The sequence below is a fragment of the Perissodus microlepis genome, chromosome 7, assembly GCF_051167445.1.
Source record: "Perissodus microlepis isolate ML-2025 ecotype Zambia chromosome 7, ASM5116744v1, whole genome shotgun sequence".
NCBI classification, from domain to species: domain Eukaryota; kingdom Metazoa; phylum Chordata; class Actinopteri; order Cichliformes; family Cichlidae; genus Perissodus; species Perissodus microlepis.
Genome location: NC_140467.1, coordinates 59,938,994 through 59,958,953, shown reverse-complemented (window position 1 = coordinate 59,958,953; position 19,960 = coordinate 59,938,994). Strand labels below are relative to the sequence as shown.

At 43.3% G+C, this 19,960-nt stretch overlaps 1 protein-coding gene across 4 annotated transcripts in view; it reads left to right on the top strand.

Moving 5' to 3' along the window:
• wwp2 (WW domain containing E3 ubiquitin protein ligase 2) overlaps positions 1-19,960 on the top strand; it is a 63,130-nt gene that overhangs the window by 38,109 nt on the left and 5,061 nt on the right. For 3 of the 4 annotated variants that reach the window (XM_084936342.1, XM_084936344.1, XM_084936343.1), the window contains exons 11-18: positions 6,566-6,620; positions 7,938-8,019; positions 9,568-9,696; positions 10,771-10,849; positions 15,972-16,043; positions 16,348-16,436; positions 18,217-18,376; positions 19,814-19,947. In XM_084936342.1, the coding sequence (XP_084792468.1) occupies positions 6,566-6,620; positions 7,938-8,019; positions 9,568-9,696; positions 10,771-10,849; positions 15,972-16,043; positions 16,348-16,436; positions 18,217-18,376; positions 19,814-19,947 (800 nt within the window). The remainder of the gene's footprint in view (positions 1-6,565; positions 6,621-7,937; positions 8,020-9,567; positions 9,697-10,770; positions 10,850-15,971; positions 16,044-16,347; positions 16,437-18,216; positions 18,377-19,813; positions 19,948-19,960) is intronic. The other variant, XM_084936345.1, reaches the window with a different exon arrangement.

Genomic DNA, 19,960 nt, shown 5'->3' with positions numbered 1-19,960 from the left:
AGTGTTGAGAACATGGAAAATAGGTACAACGATTTAACATCTGCAAACATACATGGAGCTACAATATATATGTGTGAAAAATAAAGCCTGTACAACTGTAACAAGTTTCAAAGTCAATATTTGGTGTGACCCTCTTTATCCTTGAACAGTCTGACCTCTCTGAGGCAGCTTTCTTGTGATTTCTTGAAGTAGTCTTCAGGAATAGTGCTCCAAGGGTCTTGAAGGACATTGAAATTTCTTATTTGGATGTTGGCTGATTTTTTTTCTTAAATTCTCTGTGAGCATGATCCCACACTGCTTCAGTAACATTGAGGTCCGGGCTCTGGGGAGGCCAGCCCATGACTGAGTGTTCCACTGTGTGTCTTTCTACCGAGGTTTGTTTAACAGCATTGACAGTGTGTTTGGGATTATTTTCATGCTATAAAATGAAGGTGATATTAATCTGAAGCATTTCTAAATGATATAGCATGGCGGGTCAAAATCTGACTGTACCTTTCTGTGTTCACAATTCCACCAATTTTCACAACATCTCCAACACCGCTGGGTTAAACGCAGCCCCAATCCATGACAGAGCACCCACTGATCTTTACAGATGTTTTTGAACACACGGAAGAAATCAGATGTCACTGTCCCCACATGCCAGGGCAGCGCAGTTCTGTAGTAGAAGAGTTGACGAGGAAGCGGTCCACCTTTGCCAGTTGGGTTGTAGAGGGCTGTCTTTTTCTAGCTCTCTTTACAGTGATGTGGAAAAAAACAAACAGCTTTTAAATTTTCAGTTTTCAGTGAGATCTTAACATCGTTCAAACGGCAAAAAGTTTTGACTTGGTGGTACAAGAGGATTCATCCCAACCAACTTTGCCCCAAGAGTCTGCAACAAATGCAAAAAGATATTTTAAAAAATAGCTTTGTCAGTTTTTTAACTCGAATGTGAATATTTTGTGCACTTTTTATTATCGCATGACTGTAAAAGAAAGATTGTATATCTCTTTGAGCAGATTTTACCTTCGTGATATTTTAGCCACAAAGCAGTTAGGAGGGAAAATAACTGTCACATTAATGTGGAATGAAAATAATGATTGCAGCTGCAGTCCTCGCAGTGATAGAAGTTCCAAATGTGTGTTTGGCGAGTAATTGCTGCTCGTTAGAAGCCCCAGTGAGAGTAGGCTCGCAGTCATTAACTGCTGTTTTCCGGCCCTCCCCCATTTCTGCCTTTCCTTTTTATTTACCTCTACTCTTTCCTTTAACCCCTCCCCAATCTTTCTGTCGCCTCTCCAGAATCCCCCCAATCTCCCGTTTCCCTCTCCAAAATCCCCGTTTTCGGCTTCGCCTCAAAAATATCTGTAGTTTTATCTCGACTCGTTTCAGATAACCTCCCCCTTTCTTACCCTCTTCATTCTCAGCTCTCACATCACTCATTCACTCGCTCCCCCTCACCTTCCCTCAGAGGCCTTCCTCCCTCCCTCATTTCCCCCTTGCCCTCTAACTTTTGGCCCTTTCTGGCTGCAACAAGGACCCCTTAACAGCTTTACCTGAATCAGCCCTGTGTTTTATCACTTGAACAGAAAACTCACACAGTCCACATGACTGGATGTGACGTCGACTTCTGTTTACACTCAGTTCATCATAGAGCACTTTTATAACAGGAAAGGAACAATGAACAGAGCCTATAAAACTGCACTCATGCTGGTCTTTATATGATTGTGAATTTATTCATGGAAATTAGAAGATTTAAACCAATTAGGAACTTACTGTGTGCTGTCAAATTGAGTCTTTAAGCCCTCATGGCAGTTTTCATAAGAGCTAGTGCTGCATCCTTTCAATTCCCAAAGACATTTTGGCCAATAATCTCGTTCAGAAAAAGAAGTCTTCTCAGCTTGACAACATTGTTTAGAACTAGTAATAAAAAGTAATAAAGTAATGCACTTCTTCACTTCTTCACATCACTTGTTCATCAGCAACAGTGTTTCACTTTCAAGCAGAAACGTTCTTGTTTTGCTGCTTTCCTTCATCATTTGTGAAGTTAACGTGTGGTTGTAGACTTGACTAGACAACACAAATAGATGTGACATTATAGTAGGTTAGTGTGTAATATGCTTCATAATTTTGGGAATTTAAGTCAAGTTAAAAGTCAATTAATTGAGAAAATCATTCAAATATTTTTTGGGAAAATTGAAAATAATTAGTTTCCACACTATGCACACCATTTAAAATCACAGAGTGACAACAACGTGTTTGTATCTGTTACCTATAATAAGACAACACCTCAAGTCAGCCCTACATGTCTGCCATACATCACAGTATCAGTTTATTATTGTAGGGTCTTTACCATACAATATATAGTGCCTTGAGACAACTGGTGCTGTGATTTGGTGCGATAAGAATAGAGCTGAATTGAACTGAAGACTGTCCTTTAGAAGGAAAAGAGCAGCAAGTAAGTATAAATGTTTGTCCATTTCTGGCTGCTTCACGGGGCAGTAGCAGTTTAAGCTACCTAAACTACCAGACCTCCCTGTCCCTAGCCACCTTCTTCAGGGGCACCACTGTCCCAAGCCTGGGTCCTGGCTCTACTCTGAGGTCTCCTTCTATTTGGTCATACCCAAAACACCTTAATTTGCTCTTTTCCATGTGGAGGAGTAGAACCTCTACTGTGAACCTCTGAGAATCCCTCCATGAATCACGCCTTTATCGTGTTAAAGGAGCTTTGGTGATGCCAGCAGCTGTCACTTTGCCCCTGGTAGCGTCTCCCAAGGCAGTTTGGTCCCGGGTGAGGGGCTGGCCTAAGGTTGATTTAGAGTCAAAGTGACCTCTGAAACAATGGACCATGTTTATCCGAGGCCTACCCTGGATCCAGGCGTGGGGCAGGTGCTGGTTGGCGAGCCTCTGGGGCCCTCAGCCTGAATGAGCCACATAGGCCAGCCCTCCCGTGGATTGTTCAGCCGCAGTGTGGATCAGGAGGTAGTGAAAGGCAGAGGGCTTAAAACCGGCTCCTGGGACATGTTTCACATGTCTTTGTTTATTTGTTTGTTTATAATTCCATTTTAATCAGTTATTAAGGTTTCCTGATGAGCTTTCCCTCGCTGTCTCCCAGTGAGTCTTTTCCTGTTTCAATACGGTAGGTTCTGTTCATTTGATTAACACCAAGAGTGATGGAGCAGTGAGTGTGGTCAGAGTCATAGAGTCTGAAAAATATCAATATCCAGCAGTAGGTTATTGATAACATGGCAGTTTAGCCCCATTATTACACCTAACCATGGAAAGAATGACAAAAATATGTTCGAAAGTCAGTCAAGTTTAGTGTGTTGCTCTTCAAATGTTGTAGTTCTTTTTAAGCATTTTAACTTCACTGTCAGATGTTCTTTGGCATATTGTTAATACATCACATAACACAGAAAATTACATTATAATCAATCCGAAAATCTTTCAGTACATCAAGAAAAAGAGTGGTTAATCATCACTTTTAGTTTAAGGTTGTAAAAGTATCTTTAAAAATCTCATATAGGTGTGCAGCTGTAAATTCACACAGCGCCATAAACACTGGACAATTATGAGCCATTAATATGTTTGAATGTGTTAGTTTCAAAGACCCACACAGATAAAGTGTTGACTGGCTCATGAACTCCCTGACCTCAGATTTTCCCGTCTCCAGCTGTGCACACACCATCCTCTCTGCTCTCTGCAGATGTGGAAAGCAAGCAACAAGTCCTCTTTGCAACCAAAATGTGACGAAGGATTTCACAGTGCAAAAGCATTTCAGTTTTGTTTTGTGTTTTTTTTAATTTTTTTTTATTTTAAACTTGCCTCTGAAGTGTTAAAAGCAACCAGCTGAAATTGCCATTTTCACCTGTGGTGCCTGGCCTTGAACGAGGCCTTTGTGGCGTATTTCTTCCAGGTCCATAATACCCAACCTTTATTTCACACATTTGTGCCAGCACGCCGCTTTTCCCTCGCTTCCTCTCCCCTCCCTTGTTTTCTCAGCCTCCTTTTCTTTTCTTCCCTCCAGCTTCACTGCGTCTGGAAGCTGCTGAAGAGCTGAATGGTCAGAGCCAAGATGAAGTCATCATGTCTTTATATCATTATATTCTCCTTTTACCTTTTTTAGTCACAGAAAACCCATAAGGGTGGGGCGCCGGGGCATAGATTGGCTGTCGATGGGAACAACACACACACACACACACACACACACACACACACCCTTTAACCCTGCTATGTGCCCACTCTTGCTCCTCCAGCAGGCCCAGTCCTTTCCATCCCAGTTCCCTCACTGTTTCCATGACAGAGCTTCTTTAAATGGGCACAGTCACATTTTTTGGAGGGAGGGGGGCGGGATGGTGTTTAAGGTGATGCTGACATTTGGTGGATAGTACTCCACTTTATGGTTACTCAGGAAATAATCATTGCTTGTGTGGTGCAGTATGTCTATGTGGAAAAAAAAATCTTTGAAGGTTCACCAGCTTTCATTTGGAAAATGCTGGTTTGCCACCTTCCCCTCATAGCCAACAGAAGACAACAAAGACTACCTGTGCTGTCTAAACCCGCCCCTTAATAAACCAGTGCTCAGCCTGTTTTGTAAGAGTGTAAATTCGGTCATTTATTGCAGCTACAACTGTCCAGTTGCAGGTTTTTGAGGAACTGCTCATCCAAACATGAATGAGTGATTTGAATCATTTGACACAGGAAACCAAAGACATAATGCAATATCATGTTTGAGTTGAGAGGTTTCATGTTAGAAATAGGCTCGGGCTCCACATTTAATTCGGTTCGATTTGCACTTGGCGGCAGCAGGAAGAAAAAACTCCCTTTTAACAGGAAGAACCTCCGACAGGAGCAGACTCAGGGAGGGGCGGGGCATCTGCTGCGACCGGTTGAAGTTCAGGGAACTGAGAGAAAAGACACTATTATAATCACTAAACTTAGGGGTAAGAGGTTGAATCCAAACAATCCAAATCATTGATAGTTTGTCCCCTTTATAACTATTGTGTGGGATGATGTAAAGTTAGTGGTGTGGCAGCTGTAATTAACTGGTGGGCTGCCCAACTGCAATAATTGGAACTGGAGCATTTGTTTAGGTGGCTTGCTAGTTGGCACAGACCTTAAAGAGGTTTGTGCTTCTGTTTTTGTGGTAGTTCATTTATTAGCACCCACACAGTTAACTTAGAATCATGCAAATGCAACAACTTCTGACTCCAAAGGAGCGAGCAAAATGCTAACATTAAGGCTTCAACCTGTATAAAGTCGCCGCGTCCATCTTTTATATACAGTCCCTGGTTTGTGTGTCATCTCTCCACACATGTTGGAGCAGAAACACAAAGTGTTTTTACCCAAAATATGACAGTGGACCTCATGGCACTGCACATACTCATGTCTTCAGCAACACACCCAGCAAGTTTGGCAGAGTGTCGATCAGCTGTCCATCAGAAAGGTCGTGAATCCGCCTAAAAGTTTTTCTAATTGATTTCAGGGGGGTTTTCTCCCAAGCGGAGCTTTTTATGGCTAAATAGCAGCGTTTTTATTTACAGCAGCACCACAACATGTTGTCATGAGAATGAGGAGCACTCTGCTTGGTGGTGCAGGGAATGTTGTTGAAGCTGCTTGCGACACACCTAAATCGTCCCTTTTGATAAAAATCTTCTGCTAACTCCTAACAAGCATCTTTTCAGCTGCTTTTCCACTCATGCTAATATATTCCTGTATGTTTGTGTGTGTGTGTGTGTATTCCCCATAAGAACATACACTGACTGACTGTTTGCCATGGACAAACTTTCCACACCATGGCGCACACATGTTTTTTTTTTTTTCATTTTCAGTGTGTATGTGTGTGTATGAGTACAGGCTGAGTAAACCCCACAGTGGTTTCCAGGCCCAGGGTGAATAAAGGTGCCTTTTGTCAGGCGTGGGGTGGGTGGGGGCCAGGGAGGTGGGTGGTGTCCAGTCTGGAACAAGCATGAATGTTCCCTCAGTTCCCTCAGACATCGCACTTCCCTGCCTACTTTCACAGCAGCGCTAGAAGAGAGCGAGAGAAAGGAGGCGGTGGTGGAGGAGGAGGACCTCTGGGTGGGGTAGGGAGGAGGTGAGCGGGAAGCTGGTGGGGGGGTGGGGCTTGCATCCAGCCAGTGAGCTCATTGGAACAGCGTTGTTGTTTTATCCTCCTACCGAGCGTGTAGTTTTTGGAAGGCATACGAGCCGCCGGCCGGCCAGCTCTCTCAGTCGCCCCTCAGTGCTGAGGCAGAGAGGAGCTACCCCACTACCCCGTCCTCATCCACCTTTTCTCCCCATAACCCACACATACACCCTCACTTAGCCACAGATATCGCTGAGGGAGGGAGGTCGAGCAGAGACTTGGTCGCGACGGTTAGGAGCACCTGTATGAGTTTTTCTCAGTTTTTCTTCACCCACCTGAGCTCTGATTGGTTTATTCACGACATGTTGTGTGTTTTTGTTTTCCACGACTTTTTTGCAATGGTGGCGACGAGGACCGAGAGAAAACCGGAGCAAAAGCAAGCTATGAGACGAGACACTTAAAGGTGTCCTAACCGGATTTGTTTTCTCTCTGTGTTCCCCTCCTCAGCCATCCGGCGCTCCGGTGGAAAATGACCCTCTGGGCCCGCTGCCTCCTGGATGGGGTGAGTTTATCTAACGCACGCACACATGCACACACTTCTGCGACTGTTAACAAACTCCAGGCAAAGATGAGAATATTCTAAAATCGTCTCCAGGTGTGCTAGATTTACAGCCTGTTTGAAAAGATTGATTCTGCCTCCCTCACCGGTCCTGCAGGTAGGTTTGGCGACACTCAAACTACCTGACGTGAACCTTCGATTTAATGGTTCAAAATGCGCTTTCCTTATGTGCGTGCAGCTGTTAGGTGGAGGTGTTGGAAAACAGTTGCTGCACGGTGAAATTTTCCCTCCCTTTTACAGATCTCAAAGCACATTTTTGGAGATTTCAAACCTTTCTTCTGGTTCTGTGGCTATTACATTTGTCCTGAAACACTGACCTGTGAGCCAGCCAACTGTTAATTGATTGATAAATCCCTCCACTGATGGTGATTTTCATTCCCGTGTAGAAAAGCTGGATAAAGTGTCTCATGGTTTCTTTTCAGCGCTCTACTCATTTATCACTGTACACTTTCCTTTTGCTCTGAAATCCACAAATTACAGAGGGCTGCGTTATTGATGGGGCTCTTCATCATCCACCGCTGCCCCAAAAGAGCAATGTAACCGGAGCCACGGCGAATCGTTTCCCGCACATTCATTCATAAACGAACGCTGCTGGCGGCTCCCGGCCCGCCAACATTTTCACAGACTTCATCCCAGCCGTGTTCTCTCCAAAAATAAAAAATAAAAAATCCCCCGCTTTCTGCCCGTGATGCCTTTTCAACATGTTGCGGTACCTCAAAACCTCAATTACATCGCTGGCTCTGATTTGCTTCTCGGGTGCACTTTTTTTTTTTTTTTTTTTTTTCTCATCTGCGGTTGCTCCGATTTGAAAAAGAGAAAGATGGGAGATGGAGGAGAAAAGAAGGGAAAGTGGCAAGTGGGGTGGTTATAGTAAAGTGGGGGGTGGAGTGAGTAGGAGTTGCAATGCGAGCACTACTGTTTCTGAACCCTCCACACACTCCTGTTAATGAGAAAAAGATGTCAGACCAGCGGCGGGAGGAGGAGGATGGGGCACCAGTGTACACTCTCTGCTGTATGTCTGTGGTCACTCTGACACACACACACACACACACACACATATTTTGCTTTACCCCGGTGAGGTATTTGGATCACGCCACAGCGAAATGCCACAAAGACTCGCTGCTTTTCTCTCATAGCGGCGAGATTTTTTTCTTCTTCTCCTCTCGGTCAGGTGATCCCTCTGATCCCGTCGAGTGTGGAGTTTTCCAAGAACCTCTGAGCCCACTGAGCCTGCTCCTTCTGCCCCATTTGTCTCCACAGAGAAGCGTCAGGACAATGGCAGGGTGTATTTCGTCAACCACAACACACGGACGACGCAGTGGGATGATCCTCGGACCCAAGGGTGAGACAGCGAGCTGGAAAATATCTCTGTGTGCGTGCATGTGTTGGCCTGCTTGTTAGGTGGCGTGCCGCTTTGGGTGTTTGCTCATACTCAAGACGTGGTAGTCATGCACAGTTTAGTATGACAACACAGTGACTCATCTACATTATGATATAAACACGAGTAGAGTATTATCCCCGAGAGGAACATTTATTTCACAGCCTGACATAAGTAAAAAAAAGCAGCTTTACCTCACATTATGTTGGACACAGGTCTGATGCGCCGTTGGTCATCTCGCTCGCTTTCCTGATTTTCCTCTCGTCTCACCCATGCTAGTTGACCCGCTGACATTTCAGAGTTTGAGCCTTCTTTGCATCTTCTTCTGGAGATGTAGTTGCTCTCCTCAGTGTGCTAGATACACCTTTGTTGCCATTCTAGATCTTTTCTAGAATCCTAAAAGCATGATTTTCTTCTTGTAAATGATTCATTTTTTAGCATGCAGCCAACTGATTATTTTCCCCTTACCCTTTTATAGAGTCTTTGATTCAAATTTTCAGGCTAGCCAAGCAAAGCAAAAACACGTTAAAAAGACAACGTTTACGAAAAGGTGAAAAGCTGTGTTCTTCTTCTTAATTTTCATCCAAATTGGTTTGAAAAGTGAAAAACGCTGTTCCCCCTCTGCATTTCTGCAAATTCCTCGGATAATAGACAGATTTAAAAGCAGGCACTTCTTAGTAAGTAAGTAAAGTTTATTTATATAGCACTTTTTAAGACAGGAATCTATTACAAAGCTGTATTAGCATCGTCACCTCTTACTGTGAGGTGGTGATGCCACTGTGTTAGCCTAGAATCTGGGAACACGATAGAAAGGAAACAGAATTCACAGGTAGGTCAGGGCGACTGCTATGAAATTTATTGTGATTAAAAAATATAGAGCATGTAAAAAAAAAAAAAGTGGCGATAATGCGTTGGAGTGCACATCACATGTGCACTGCTGACATCATTTATACATCCATATTTAATTTTAAATTATCATGTTTTCTGTCAGTATCGTTGCACTCCTTAATAAGTGTGTGTGTGTGTGTGTGTGTGTGTGTGTGTGTCTGTGTAAAGTTGAAACCATTTCACAACTAAATAAAAGATCAATCAAATATCGTATTGAACAAATATAAAAATACACTTTGTATTTTTTAAACACGGGGTGCTAAACTTTAACTTAAACACAACCTTGACCGTGACAAAAGTTTAGAGTTTTAGACCTCGGATCAACACAGAGTTGCTCAGTAGGTTTAAATAGAGCGACTAAAGCATCAGGGAAAGAAAACTGCTTTTCACCTTAAAGCCAAACATGCTGCTTCTGTGTCCTCTAAGCGTTCTTGTGGTTTGAAGCCACCTGAATAATCAAACCTGCCATTGCCATGCTCATAGGAGGTAAACTCCACTGTGGCACACCGGCGCAGGCTTTCTGGTTTTAGCACGAGTTGGCAGGGGGAAGGTATGTCAGTTTCATCCCCCGAGACGGGGCCCCTCGAGCCGGGACCGCGCTCACTGCCCTCTCCCCTGTTGCAGGATGATCAAGGAGCACCCCTTGCCCCCGGGCTGGGAGATGAAGTACACCGCCGAGGGAGTCCGATATTTCGTGGACCACAACTCGCGCACCACCACCTTTAAAGACCCTCGACCTGGGTTTGAGTCAGGGTAAATATTCTCTCAGCCCTTTCCTCCCAAAGCTGTCACAGGCCGAGGCAAAGACTTCCTAATTAAATGATCATTCGACACTTTCTCCAAAATATTTAAGTGATTTTTGCCTCGGCCTGACATAACTGCATTGAAAATATTAAGTCACACAAGCCGCTCGTTTGGTGAAAACCTGAAAATAATCTTTTTTCTAAACTCCCATCATCTTTGCTGTTCCTTTTTATCCATTACCTTTCCTTTCTCTCCTGTTTTGAATATTTCTTTGAGTCAGAGAGAATCAGTGTCACAGATGATCTCAGAAAACTCACACACACACACACACACACACACACACTGCTCTTCCCCTCAGCCTGTGAGTGTTTGCTTTGCCTTGAAGCAGTCTCAAATCCCAGAATGTGCAGATGTGCGACAACACATCCACTGCAGACTGCGCTGGCATCTGTGTGGGTGTTTGTGCTTTTCTGTGTTTCTGCATGCAAGTGTGTATTTGCTTGTGTGGTCAGTGCTGAAGATGTGTGTGTGTGCATCGGCAAGCTGCTTTTCATGCAGATATTTGCACGTATTTTTAGGCTGCTATTTCACAGAGGCCTCCTTCACTGTTTTCTTACACTGGATCCTGCAGGAGTGTGCGTCCGCGGCCAGCGCTCTGCTGCTGCGGTCGCCATTTCCTAACCCAAACCGAGATGTGCCTGGCAGCTCGGCAAGCACAGACCCGACGCATTAGAGGCCTCCTTCTTCTTCACTCCCCCCCAAATCATCTGTCTAACTCTACTTCTGCTTCTCAGCCTCTGTGCTGCTGACAAGGCAGATATCCAGTGTGTGTGTGTGTGTGCGCGTGCGCATACAGTGGGTTGGTGGAGCTTATACTAACACAGCTGCGGGGCCAGGCTCACCTCTGTCTTTGCGACTCAGACACTGGAGGGCTGTAGAGCTGATGCGAATTAAGTATTCCTCAAAAGAGGACGCCAAGTTTCTGTTGGTCAGCTGACCTTTAGAGTTCTGTTGAAACTTGTAAAATTGACCAACTTTCTCTGTTTTCTGTGTGTGTGTGTGTCTGTGTGTGTGCGCGCGCAGGTCACGGCAGGGCGGTTCACCAGGCGCTTACGACCGCAGCTTCAGGTGGAAATACCACCAGTTCCGTTTCCTGTGCCATGTAAGTGTTAAATAGAGTCTGTAGCCACAATAAAACTCCCCACTTTGCTCACCTTGATTATTGCAGTCTGGATCTGTTCACCCAGAGAAGGAAAAAAAAAGCATAATTCACTCTTAGACTGGAAAAGTGTGGCCAAAAAATATATTTTCAGTTTTCTGGACGACTTGGTTTTCAGGCAGTTATTTCCTCTCTACATAAACTCAAGACAAAACATCATTTTCTTTATTAAAACTGCACACCTTTCCTCATGAGCTACAGCATTATAGGGCCAAACTAGAGAGAAACTTTATCGTTTTACACATCACAAGCATTATTGCATAGACCGATTAGACTGATTGAGAGTTGAAGGCTACATCCGCTTGTGCACATTCTGAAACTGTAGAAAGAAAACCTGTGAGATCCTGATAATAAGGGAAAAATGTCAGTTTGTGCCGTTAGAGTGCTGCCACTTTCAGTCATTACCATCATAGAAGCGCAGCTGTTTACTGTTGCAAGCCTTTAAACAGGAGAACAGAGTGCACGTTCAGCATTAGAGAGTATTTCAAAAAAGGCAAGATTTTTTTGGTTTTAGCCTCATATGAAATCTTCGAGCCTTTGACGTTCTTAACGCAAAGTTGGACTTCCAGGAGGCTTTTATTTTGTAGTAGACACGACTTTAGGAGCATTCACATGTTAGCGGCATGCGAACCAAACCAAACTGATTGGCAAGCGCTTTATATCTGTCAAGTGACATTTCCACTGTGACTCAATCAATCAATCAATCAGTCTTTATTTATAAAGCACTTTTCATACAAAAAGAAAATGTAGCACAAAGTGCTTTACATGGTTAAAAGCAGCCCACCCCACCCCACCCCACCCTCCAACTCACTCCCCACACTGTCATTAACATAAACGATGTGAATACACACATATCCCCCCCCCCCACACACGCGCACACACGCGCACACACGCGCACACACGCACTCTTAAAGAGTAAAAATTGGTCTGGGTTCGCATGAGCCAAGTGAGGAAACACTATAACAGGGAGCCATCTGCGCCGGGAGCCGGTCACAGACCGCAGCCTCCAGGCTGGGCACACAGCAGGAGGGAGGCAAAGAAGCCCCCCAGCCAGGCTGAGAGGACCCCCAGAGACCCAGCAGCCACGGTCGATCACAGCCCCGGTGCAGAGAGCGCCCTCCGAGGAAACACTGGAGATATGACACAATAGGATATATACAGGGTAAAACGATAAAATAAATAAGAACGGGATACAATATAAATATAAATATAAATAGAGTAAGAAGATTAAAAAATGAATAAGAATAAAATCAATAAATATTAGGTAAAGCCTAAATTAATAATAGAATAACAGGATAGAATAAATAAGCATAAAATAAATAAATGTTAAGTAAAAGCTAAATTAAAAAGGTGGGTCTTGAGCCTGTTCTTAAAAACATGTACGTTCTCTGCGGCCCTGAGCTCCTCCGGCAGGCTGTTCCACAGACGAGGACCATACCACTGAAAAGCTGCCTCTCCGTGAGTATGTGTCCTGACTTTAGGGACAATCAAAAGGCCAGTACCAGAGGACCTCAGGGTCCGCGAGGGTTCATATGGTAAAAGCAGATCTGAGAGATAAGAAGGCCCAAGACCATTAAGACATTTAAAAACCAATAAAAGAACTTTAAAATCGATCCTGAAACACACGGGGAGCCAGTGCAGCGATTCTAAAACCGGTGTAATGTGGGCCCGCCCTCTGGTCTTCGTCAGCACACGAGCTGCAGAGTTTTGTAAAAGTTGTAAAGTTGAAATATTCTTTTTGGGGAGACCAGAGAGCAGGGCATTACAGTAATCAATGCGACTGGTAATAAAAGCATGCATCAACATCTCCGTGTTGGCCCGAGAGAGAATAGGGCGGACTCTGGCTATATTTTTTAGATGATAAAATCCAATTTTGGTTACATGTTTAATATGTGGGATAAAACCAAGCTCAGAGTCAAAAATAACACCCAGGTTTTTCGCTTGTAGCGAAGGACATAGTGAAAATGCCTCTAATTTAGACAAGAGTTTCTCTCTCTGAGCCTCGGGACCGATGATTAAAACTTCAGTTTTGTCCTGGTTAAGCTGTAAAAAGTTTTCTGACATCCAAGATCTTATATCTAAAATACAGTTAAAAAGGGGCATCCAGTGTCATCAGGAGACACGGAGATGTAAAGCTGAGTGTCATCAGCGTAACTGTGAAAGTTCACTCCATGCCTCCTGATGACACCGCCGAGAGGGAGCATATACAAATTAAAAAGTACAGGGCCTAAAACCGACCCTTGGGGCACACCACATGTCATTTTATGGATCTTAGAGGAGCATGTATCCATACTCACCATAAAAGTTCTGTCAGAGAGATAGGAAGTGAACCAGTTGTGTACAACACCAGAGAGGCCCACCATGTGTTTCAGTCTGTTTAAAAGAATAGCGTGGTCTACTGTATCAAAGGCTGCGCTTAGATCCAGTAGCACCAGGACTGAGAGCTTTTGGGAGTCCCAGTTACATCTAAGATCATTTAGAACCTTTAGGAGAGCAGTCTCTGTGCTGTGGTTCACCCTAAATCCAGACTGGAATATCTCCAGGATCTGTCTATCATTCAGAAAGTCATTAATCTGAGTAAAAATAAGTTTTTCTAAGATTTTACTTAAAAATGGTAAGTTGGATACAGGTCTGTAGTTATTAAAATCATTACAATCCAAATTGCTCTTCTTCAGAAGGGGCCTCACCACTGCCGTTTTAAAGGCAACAGGGAAGACACCCAACTGAAGAGAGCAATTCATCATGTATAAAAGCTCAGCTTCAAAAAAATCCATAAAGTGTTTTAAAGAGTGAAGAAGGGATTGGATCTAAAAGACATGTGGTGGGTCTCACTGTGGAGAAAACTTTCTTAAGGTTCTCAGCATTAACCAGGACAAAGCTGTCCAGTGTCTCCTCAGGTACAATCGAGCCCTCAGATGTGTTTAAAATCATATCGCGATTAGATAAAATATCAGATCTGATGGCGCTGACTTTTCCCCTGAAGTGGTCTGCAAACTGCTCACAGAGTGAGTCTGTGGGGGTTCTTTGGGAGCTGTTAAAATCAGGGTTAAATAAATGATCTATGGTGGAAAAGAGGACCTTGGGATTATTTTTGTTATTACTGATTATTTTGGCAAAGTATGAATTTCTTGAATTCCTTAGTGTATTATTGTACATTTTAAGTTGCTCGCAAAATATTTGATGGTTGATAGTATTTTTATTTTTCCTCCATCTCCTTTCTGCTGCCCTGCAATTTCTTTTGAGTTTTTTGACTTCTTCGTTTCTCCAGGGTGATGCATGTTTTACGTTAATCTTTTTGGTGGAGCAACGGAGTCAAGGCTTTTCTTCAGTTTGCTGTTGAAATGATTAAAAATCAAATCAAAGGGTGCAGGTAAAATCACAGGGGGAGCATTCGTCTAAAACCCTGGTAAAATTTGCAGCCACTTCAGAGGTTAGATAGCGCCTCCTCACAGTTCGCACCGAGGTCTCCCGCTGAATAAAACCGGTGATGTTAAAAAACACACAGTAGTGGTCAGAGACAGCCAAGTCAACAACAGAGGACACGCTGGTGGACAGCCCATGGGTGATGACCAGGTCCAGAGTGTGTCCTTTGTTGTGAGTCGGCTGTGTGACGTGCTGGGTAAAATCCAAACAGTGAAGAATGTTTAAGAATTCTTTTGCTGCAGGGTCAGAAGGATTATCTATGTGCAGGTTAAAATCACCGGTTAAAATTATCATATTATATTTTGAATGTATGTTTGTTAAAAATTCTGAGAATTCTTTGATAAAAGCAGCGCTGTCTTTAGGTGGTCTATAAATTGTGACAGATAAAACTGGAGGGCTGCTGAAAACAATAGCATGGAATTCAAAAGTGGTAAAATGATCAAATAAAATTTGTTTGGTGGTGAGTGTGTTGTTGGCCAAAGATGCAGTCCCACCACCTCTCTTACCACTTCTAATAGAAAAAGAGAAATTAAATTAAAATTTGATGGGGAGGCCTCAGTGAGAACAACTGGTGCATCCGAACCCAGCCATGTTTCAGTTAAAAATAAACAGTCAAGTTTATTATCTAAAATTAAATCATTAATAATAAAAGACTTGTTCAACAGAGAGCGGACATTTAAAAGTGCCATACTGATTGAGACTGGTGGATTTTTGACAATAGAGTTGAATGGATGTTGATATTTTTGAAGAGGCCGGAGGTTATTAATGTTTTTGGAGTTACTGGATTTATGATAATTCTGTTGCTCTCTGTTTGTGATTATGACGGGTATTGTGTTGACTGTGGGAGAGAGAGGTCCGAGTCCAGAGTTTTGTGTATTACTGTTAAAAGTGGAACAAATATAGGAGCTGGGACCAGGGGGACATCAGTCAGTGGCAGACAGATCAGCAGGTAATGTCGGTTTGGGGTAGTGACAGCTCAGTCTGAACTCAGACTGAGCTAAGCTAAGCCACATGATGTCATTGTGGTTACGGGGAGGTCTTAGAGGGGGAGGCATCCATGGATCCACAGAGAGCTTCAGATACCGTCTCAAAAAAAGAGAAAATCTCAGGTTGCATATGTAGGCATCGTTACCAGTTTGTTTATACTTATGGTGTCTGGAAAAACCTTATTACTAGCTTCTATTTAAGCCCCCTGGATGAACTGGAGTTAGTTGGTATGCTCCAGCATCAAGCTCTTCCCATCTGTCCTGTCAGTCTTCATTTAATCTCAGTGTTCTGATTCATACTCAAGAAGATTTGATGAAGATGCCATAGCTTTATTTTAAATGTATTTGCCATTTTGTTAAAAATCTTTAAAAGTTGAACTATGTGTGTCTGTGAGCCATAGTGTTCTTCACTTTTTGCCGCTTTTTATCCTCCGTATACTTCACACCCAGCAGCCTGAGACGCATAAAAAGAGAAACATCAGTAATGAGATGGTACAGATCAAGCAGTGACGTGCTCTGTAAACTCTGTACCTGTTTTAAATGCTGACACATGTGAATTGTAGAAAGGGATTAGGATTGGGATTACAGAAATGTCCCGAGGTTTTCTTCTCGCCTTGATGGTGGTGTTCTTTTTTTTTTCTTTTTGTAATGTGCAGTCTAATGCCTTACCCAGCCACGTGAAGATCTCCGTGTCCAGACAGACGCTGTTTGAAGATTCGTTTCAGCAGGTCAGAGACGGATGAAACACACTTGTTATTTTTCTTTGTTCTTCTAGTTTACATAATGGTAACATTTAATAACTACATCTTATCTTATCTCTGCTTTGCATTGATGCTTTATGTTATATAGGAAAACACTGTGATAAGGAATAAAGGGTTTCTGTGTGGTGAATTTTTTGAGGGCTTTTAATTTGAAAGAGTTTCTTGTATCAGGAGAATCATTTAGTTACTTTAGAAGCGAGTCTAGGAATGGCTGAAAGTGAGGCCACTTCTTGGACACCATCAACGTCTAAATAACGTGCTTTGTCATCAGATCATGAACGTGAAGCCATACGATCTTCGTCGCCGGCTCTACATCATTATGAGAGGGGAGGAGGGGCTGGACTACGGTGGCATCGCCAGGTGAGAGCAGCCTAAAACTCTTTCCTGCAGCTTCTCTTTACATCTTCAAATTCTGTCATTTTATATGGGTTTGTTAAGCTTGTTATGTAATCCAGGGGTTTTTAATGTTGGTGATGGTGTATTTCATCTGTTCCTGCTGCTTCTCAATCTTTGCACCAGCTTCCTGTTGGGTAAAAAACCAACGGAAAAACCAGAGGTGTTTAAATGACTGCTTTTCGAAACTTGCGATTCTCTGAAAATCTTTGTTTTCTGCATTGTTCTTCCCCCAGCTTCATTGTTTTATTTTAAAAATTGTCCTCTACAATCTTTTTGTAAGTAAAGTGAGAAAAAAAATTGTTTTTGAGGTCAATTTCCTGCAAGATAGGGCATCGTTACAGTTTCCATCCTGACCTGATGGTGGTAGCGTTGTCACCGTTATGATGCCTAAACCTAGACACAGTGATACCGATGTGTGTCTTTCCAGCCTGTAGATGCAGTAACACAATGGTCGCAGATTTTAATCTGTTGTTTTTGTCTGAAATTGTTACAGCAACATCATTTTGATATAAAACTGCCTTTTCTGCCTTCTAGAAGTGCAGACGTGTGTGATAGTGTTGGGTTACATGTTGCTCTCTCTCTCACCCTCTCACAACATTGCTGTCCTCCTCCATCTCTCCATCCGTCCATCACACGTGTCCATGCTGCCCGCTGCGTCTGCTGTCACTCAGGTCTTCCTCTCTGTACATGTTGTTATTTTTCCTCATTTTGTTCTCTTTGGTTTTGCATTGTGTCTCTGTCTCCGGTGTCACGTCAGTGGTTTTACCCTATGGTAGGTGACATCATGCTGTTCTACCACAGGGTAGAACCACGGACGGGATGTTGGGAGGTGTCTGCGTCCGTCAGTCCATACACCCTCCTCCCTAATATTCCCAAAGGGGAGAGGGCAGGGGCCTTGGGAGTGCTTGGTTCTGGTGCTGCAGCTGGTGGAGGGGGCCCTCATTCTCTCTAACGTGCATCCTTCCACAGTCTGTTTGTGTCTTTTTATTTAGTTCTACCTGGCTGTATTTATCCTAAATGTTATATGTTTTGTCTTCATGTAATTCATGTGTCAGATTTGGCTTGTAGGATGTGTTTATAACTATAAATGTACTTTCTATTCCATCTAAACCACTTCAGAGTCATAAGAAAAATCTTCTTTTTCAGCTAAAAGAATTGATTTAGATTAATAACTGGTCAGCGAGATCCATTATCAGAAATGAACATCATGTTAAGGATCAGCAGAATAAACAGAATTAAACCCAACCTTATTTGGTCTTCTATTTGATTTACATGAGGCATCGATGAGCTTAAAGAAATCATCGTGTCTACAGGACATCAATATTAAGCCGTGCCAGTGGACTTTGTTTGGCAGTAATTTTAGAGTTGAGCTTGGCAACACCTTGTAATTGGTTCCTGTCTTTCTGACAAGAAGATTAAAAGCAGCAAATGAGTGAAAAATGAAGACGCTGGAAGTTTAGGCTGATAAATGTCGTAATTATATGCTGCCAATGAAAAAAAGCACCTCGTTCTCGTGTGGGAGAAATGCTTTTTCATTTTCCTGCTTTTCTTATAAACTCCCTGTGATCATGTGCTCTTCTGTTGACTGTACAGCTAGTATAGAATGTGTTTTGGGGTTTTTTAAAATAAAATTATAGTTTTGAGGTGTTCAATTTCAGTGTTGTATGTTACTGTTAGGTCCCTGCAGGATGACAGCCTCGTGTCTTCCTCTCGTGCATTCACGTCCTCTTCTCTTCTTCCACAGGGAGTGGTTCTTCCTGCTGTCCCATGAAGTCCTGAATCCCATGTACTGCCTGTTTGAGTATGCTGGCAAGAACAACTACTGTCTGCAGATCAACCCAGCATCCTCCATAAACCCCGACCACCTCACGTACTTTCGCTTCATCGGTCGCTTCATCGCTATGGTGAGCTGTATTGAAATCGCACAAAAACCCCAGTTCTTTTGTTACATCTGAGCCATTTTTTTTCTCTTGATCGCCACATACGGCAACATTGTATCCAGATGTGTTTCTTTTAAAGTGAAACCTCAGTTTAATAAACTGAAGCGACGCTCACGTTGGGAAAGCCAAAATGCAGATGTGATGTAGTCGAGACATTCCTCTATCGTGTTGCGATCATAGTAATATTGTTACTTTGGCAGCAAAAATAATTAGAAAATGGATTTCACCGCACGTATGTAGGCTTTGTGTGTTTAACTAACCTTTGTGATTAGAGGACTGCATTTCTAATCTTTGGTTAGCTAGTTTTGCTCACTGTTTAGAACAGATATCACATATTTTGGATTTTTCCTGAAAGTGTGTCACATAAAAGTCATTCCACAGGCTGTCAGCCGCGACTGAGGAAGTTGGGAAAGCTCTCGCTCAGAGCAGGTTTCGTTTTGAAGTAGTTTGAAGCATTCATGCACAGCATTCTGGGGTCAACTCAAAAAAATTTGTAGGTCCCAAAGCCGACACCCTCCACCTTCCCCTCCGTCTGCTACCCCACCCCTCACCCACACCATGACTTCACTGCCGCACCCAGCCCACACCCGGCAGCAGCTGCCTATATTTAGCCCTAAACTGCACATTGCTGACTTTCCTCACAAAGATCGTTGTCTCTACCCACTCCCAGCTCCCAAAGCCTGTCTGACTTTATTTCTCGTGTCTTTTCCTTACCTGCTTTGCTCTCACTTCGGTCACCCTCTGCTCTGCCTCCACAGATGCGGTGGGTCAGCAGGACAGGATAGTCTGTGACTGAGTCAGTGAGCGTCTGTGTTGTTCTTGGCTCATCATAGCTCTGAACTCTCACAGGGTTTTTAACATTAAACAGCTCCGTTTGACTGAGTGTGCTCTCTCTGAAAACACACACACACACACACACACACACACAAAGGAAAGATTAAGATGTGGTTTGGAGCCGTTTGTGGTCGCTGCACATGTTTATGTCCACGTCTGAGTCTTAATGATTTGCGTTGTTCTTGTGGCTGCAGTGATTTCAGAAATAAAAGCCCCATTCATTTTTTCTGCAAGTGTGATTGGCTGTTAAAGCGTTTCTAACACTTGAATGAGCTCAAAACGGCCCCCGTGTGAATCATCAGCATGGCGCGCGTCCGAGATGAAAATATGTGTAATTTGTCGGGCGTTAATTTGAAACATGTGCAACCAGAGTCCATAAAAAAACACTAATATCGCAGAATTACAGCAGGCCAAAAATAACCTCCCTCTGTCTCTGCTTTATTACATCCAGGAACTCAAACTTGCTGTATCATCAGCCTAACCCAATTACATTTTATGAAATGTGAGCGGTGAACACCAGGTGGCGTCTCTTATTGTGGTTTCTAATGTAATAAATCCTCCCTGCAGGCTTTGTATCATGGAAAGTTCATCGACACCGGCTTCACGCTGCCTTTCTACAAGCGAATGCTGGACAAGAAACCCACTCTCAAAGACCTGGAATCCATAGACCCGGAGTTTTATAACTCCATCATGTGGGTCAAGTAAGTAATGCAG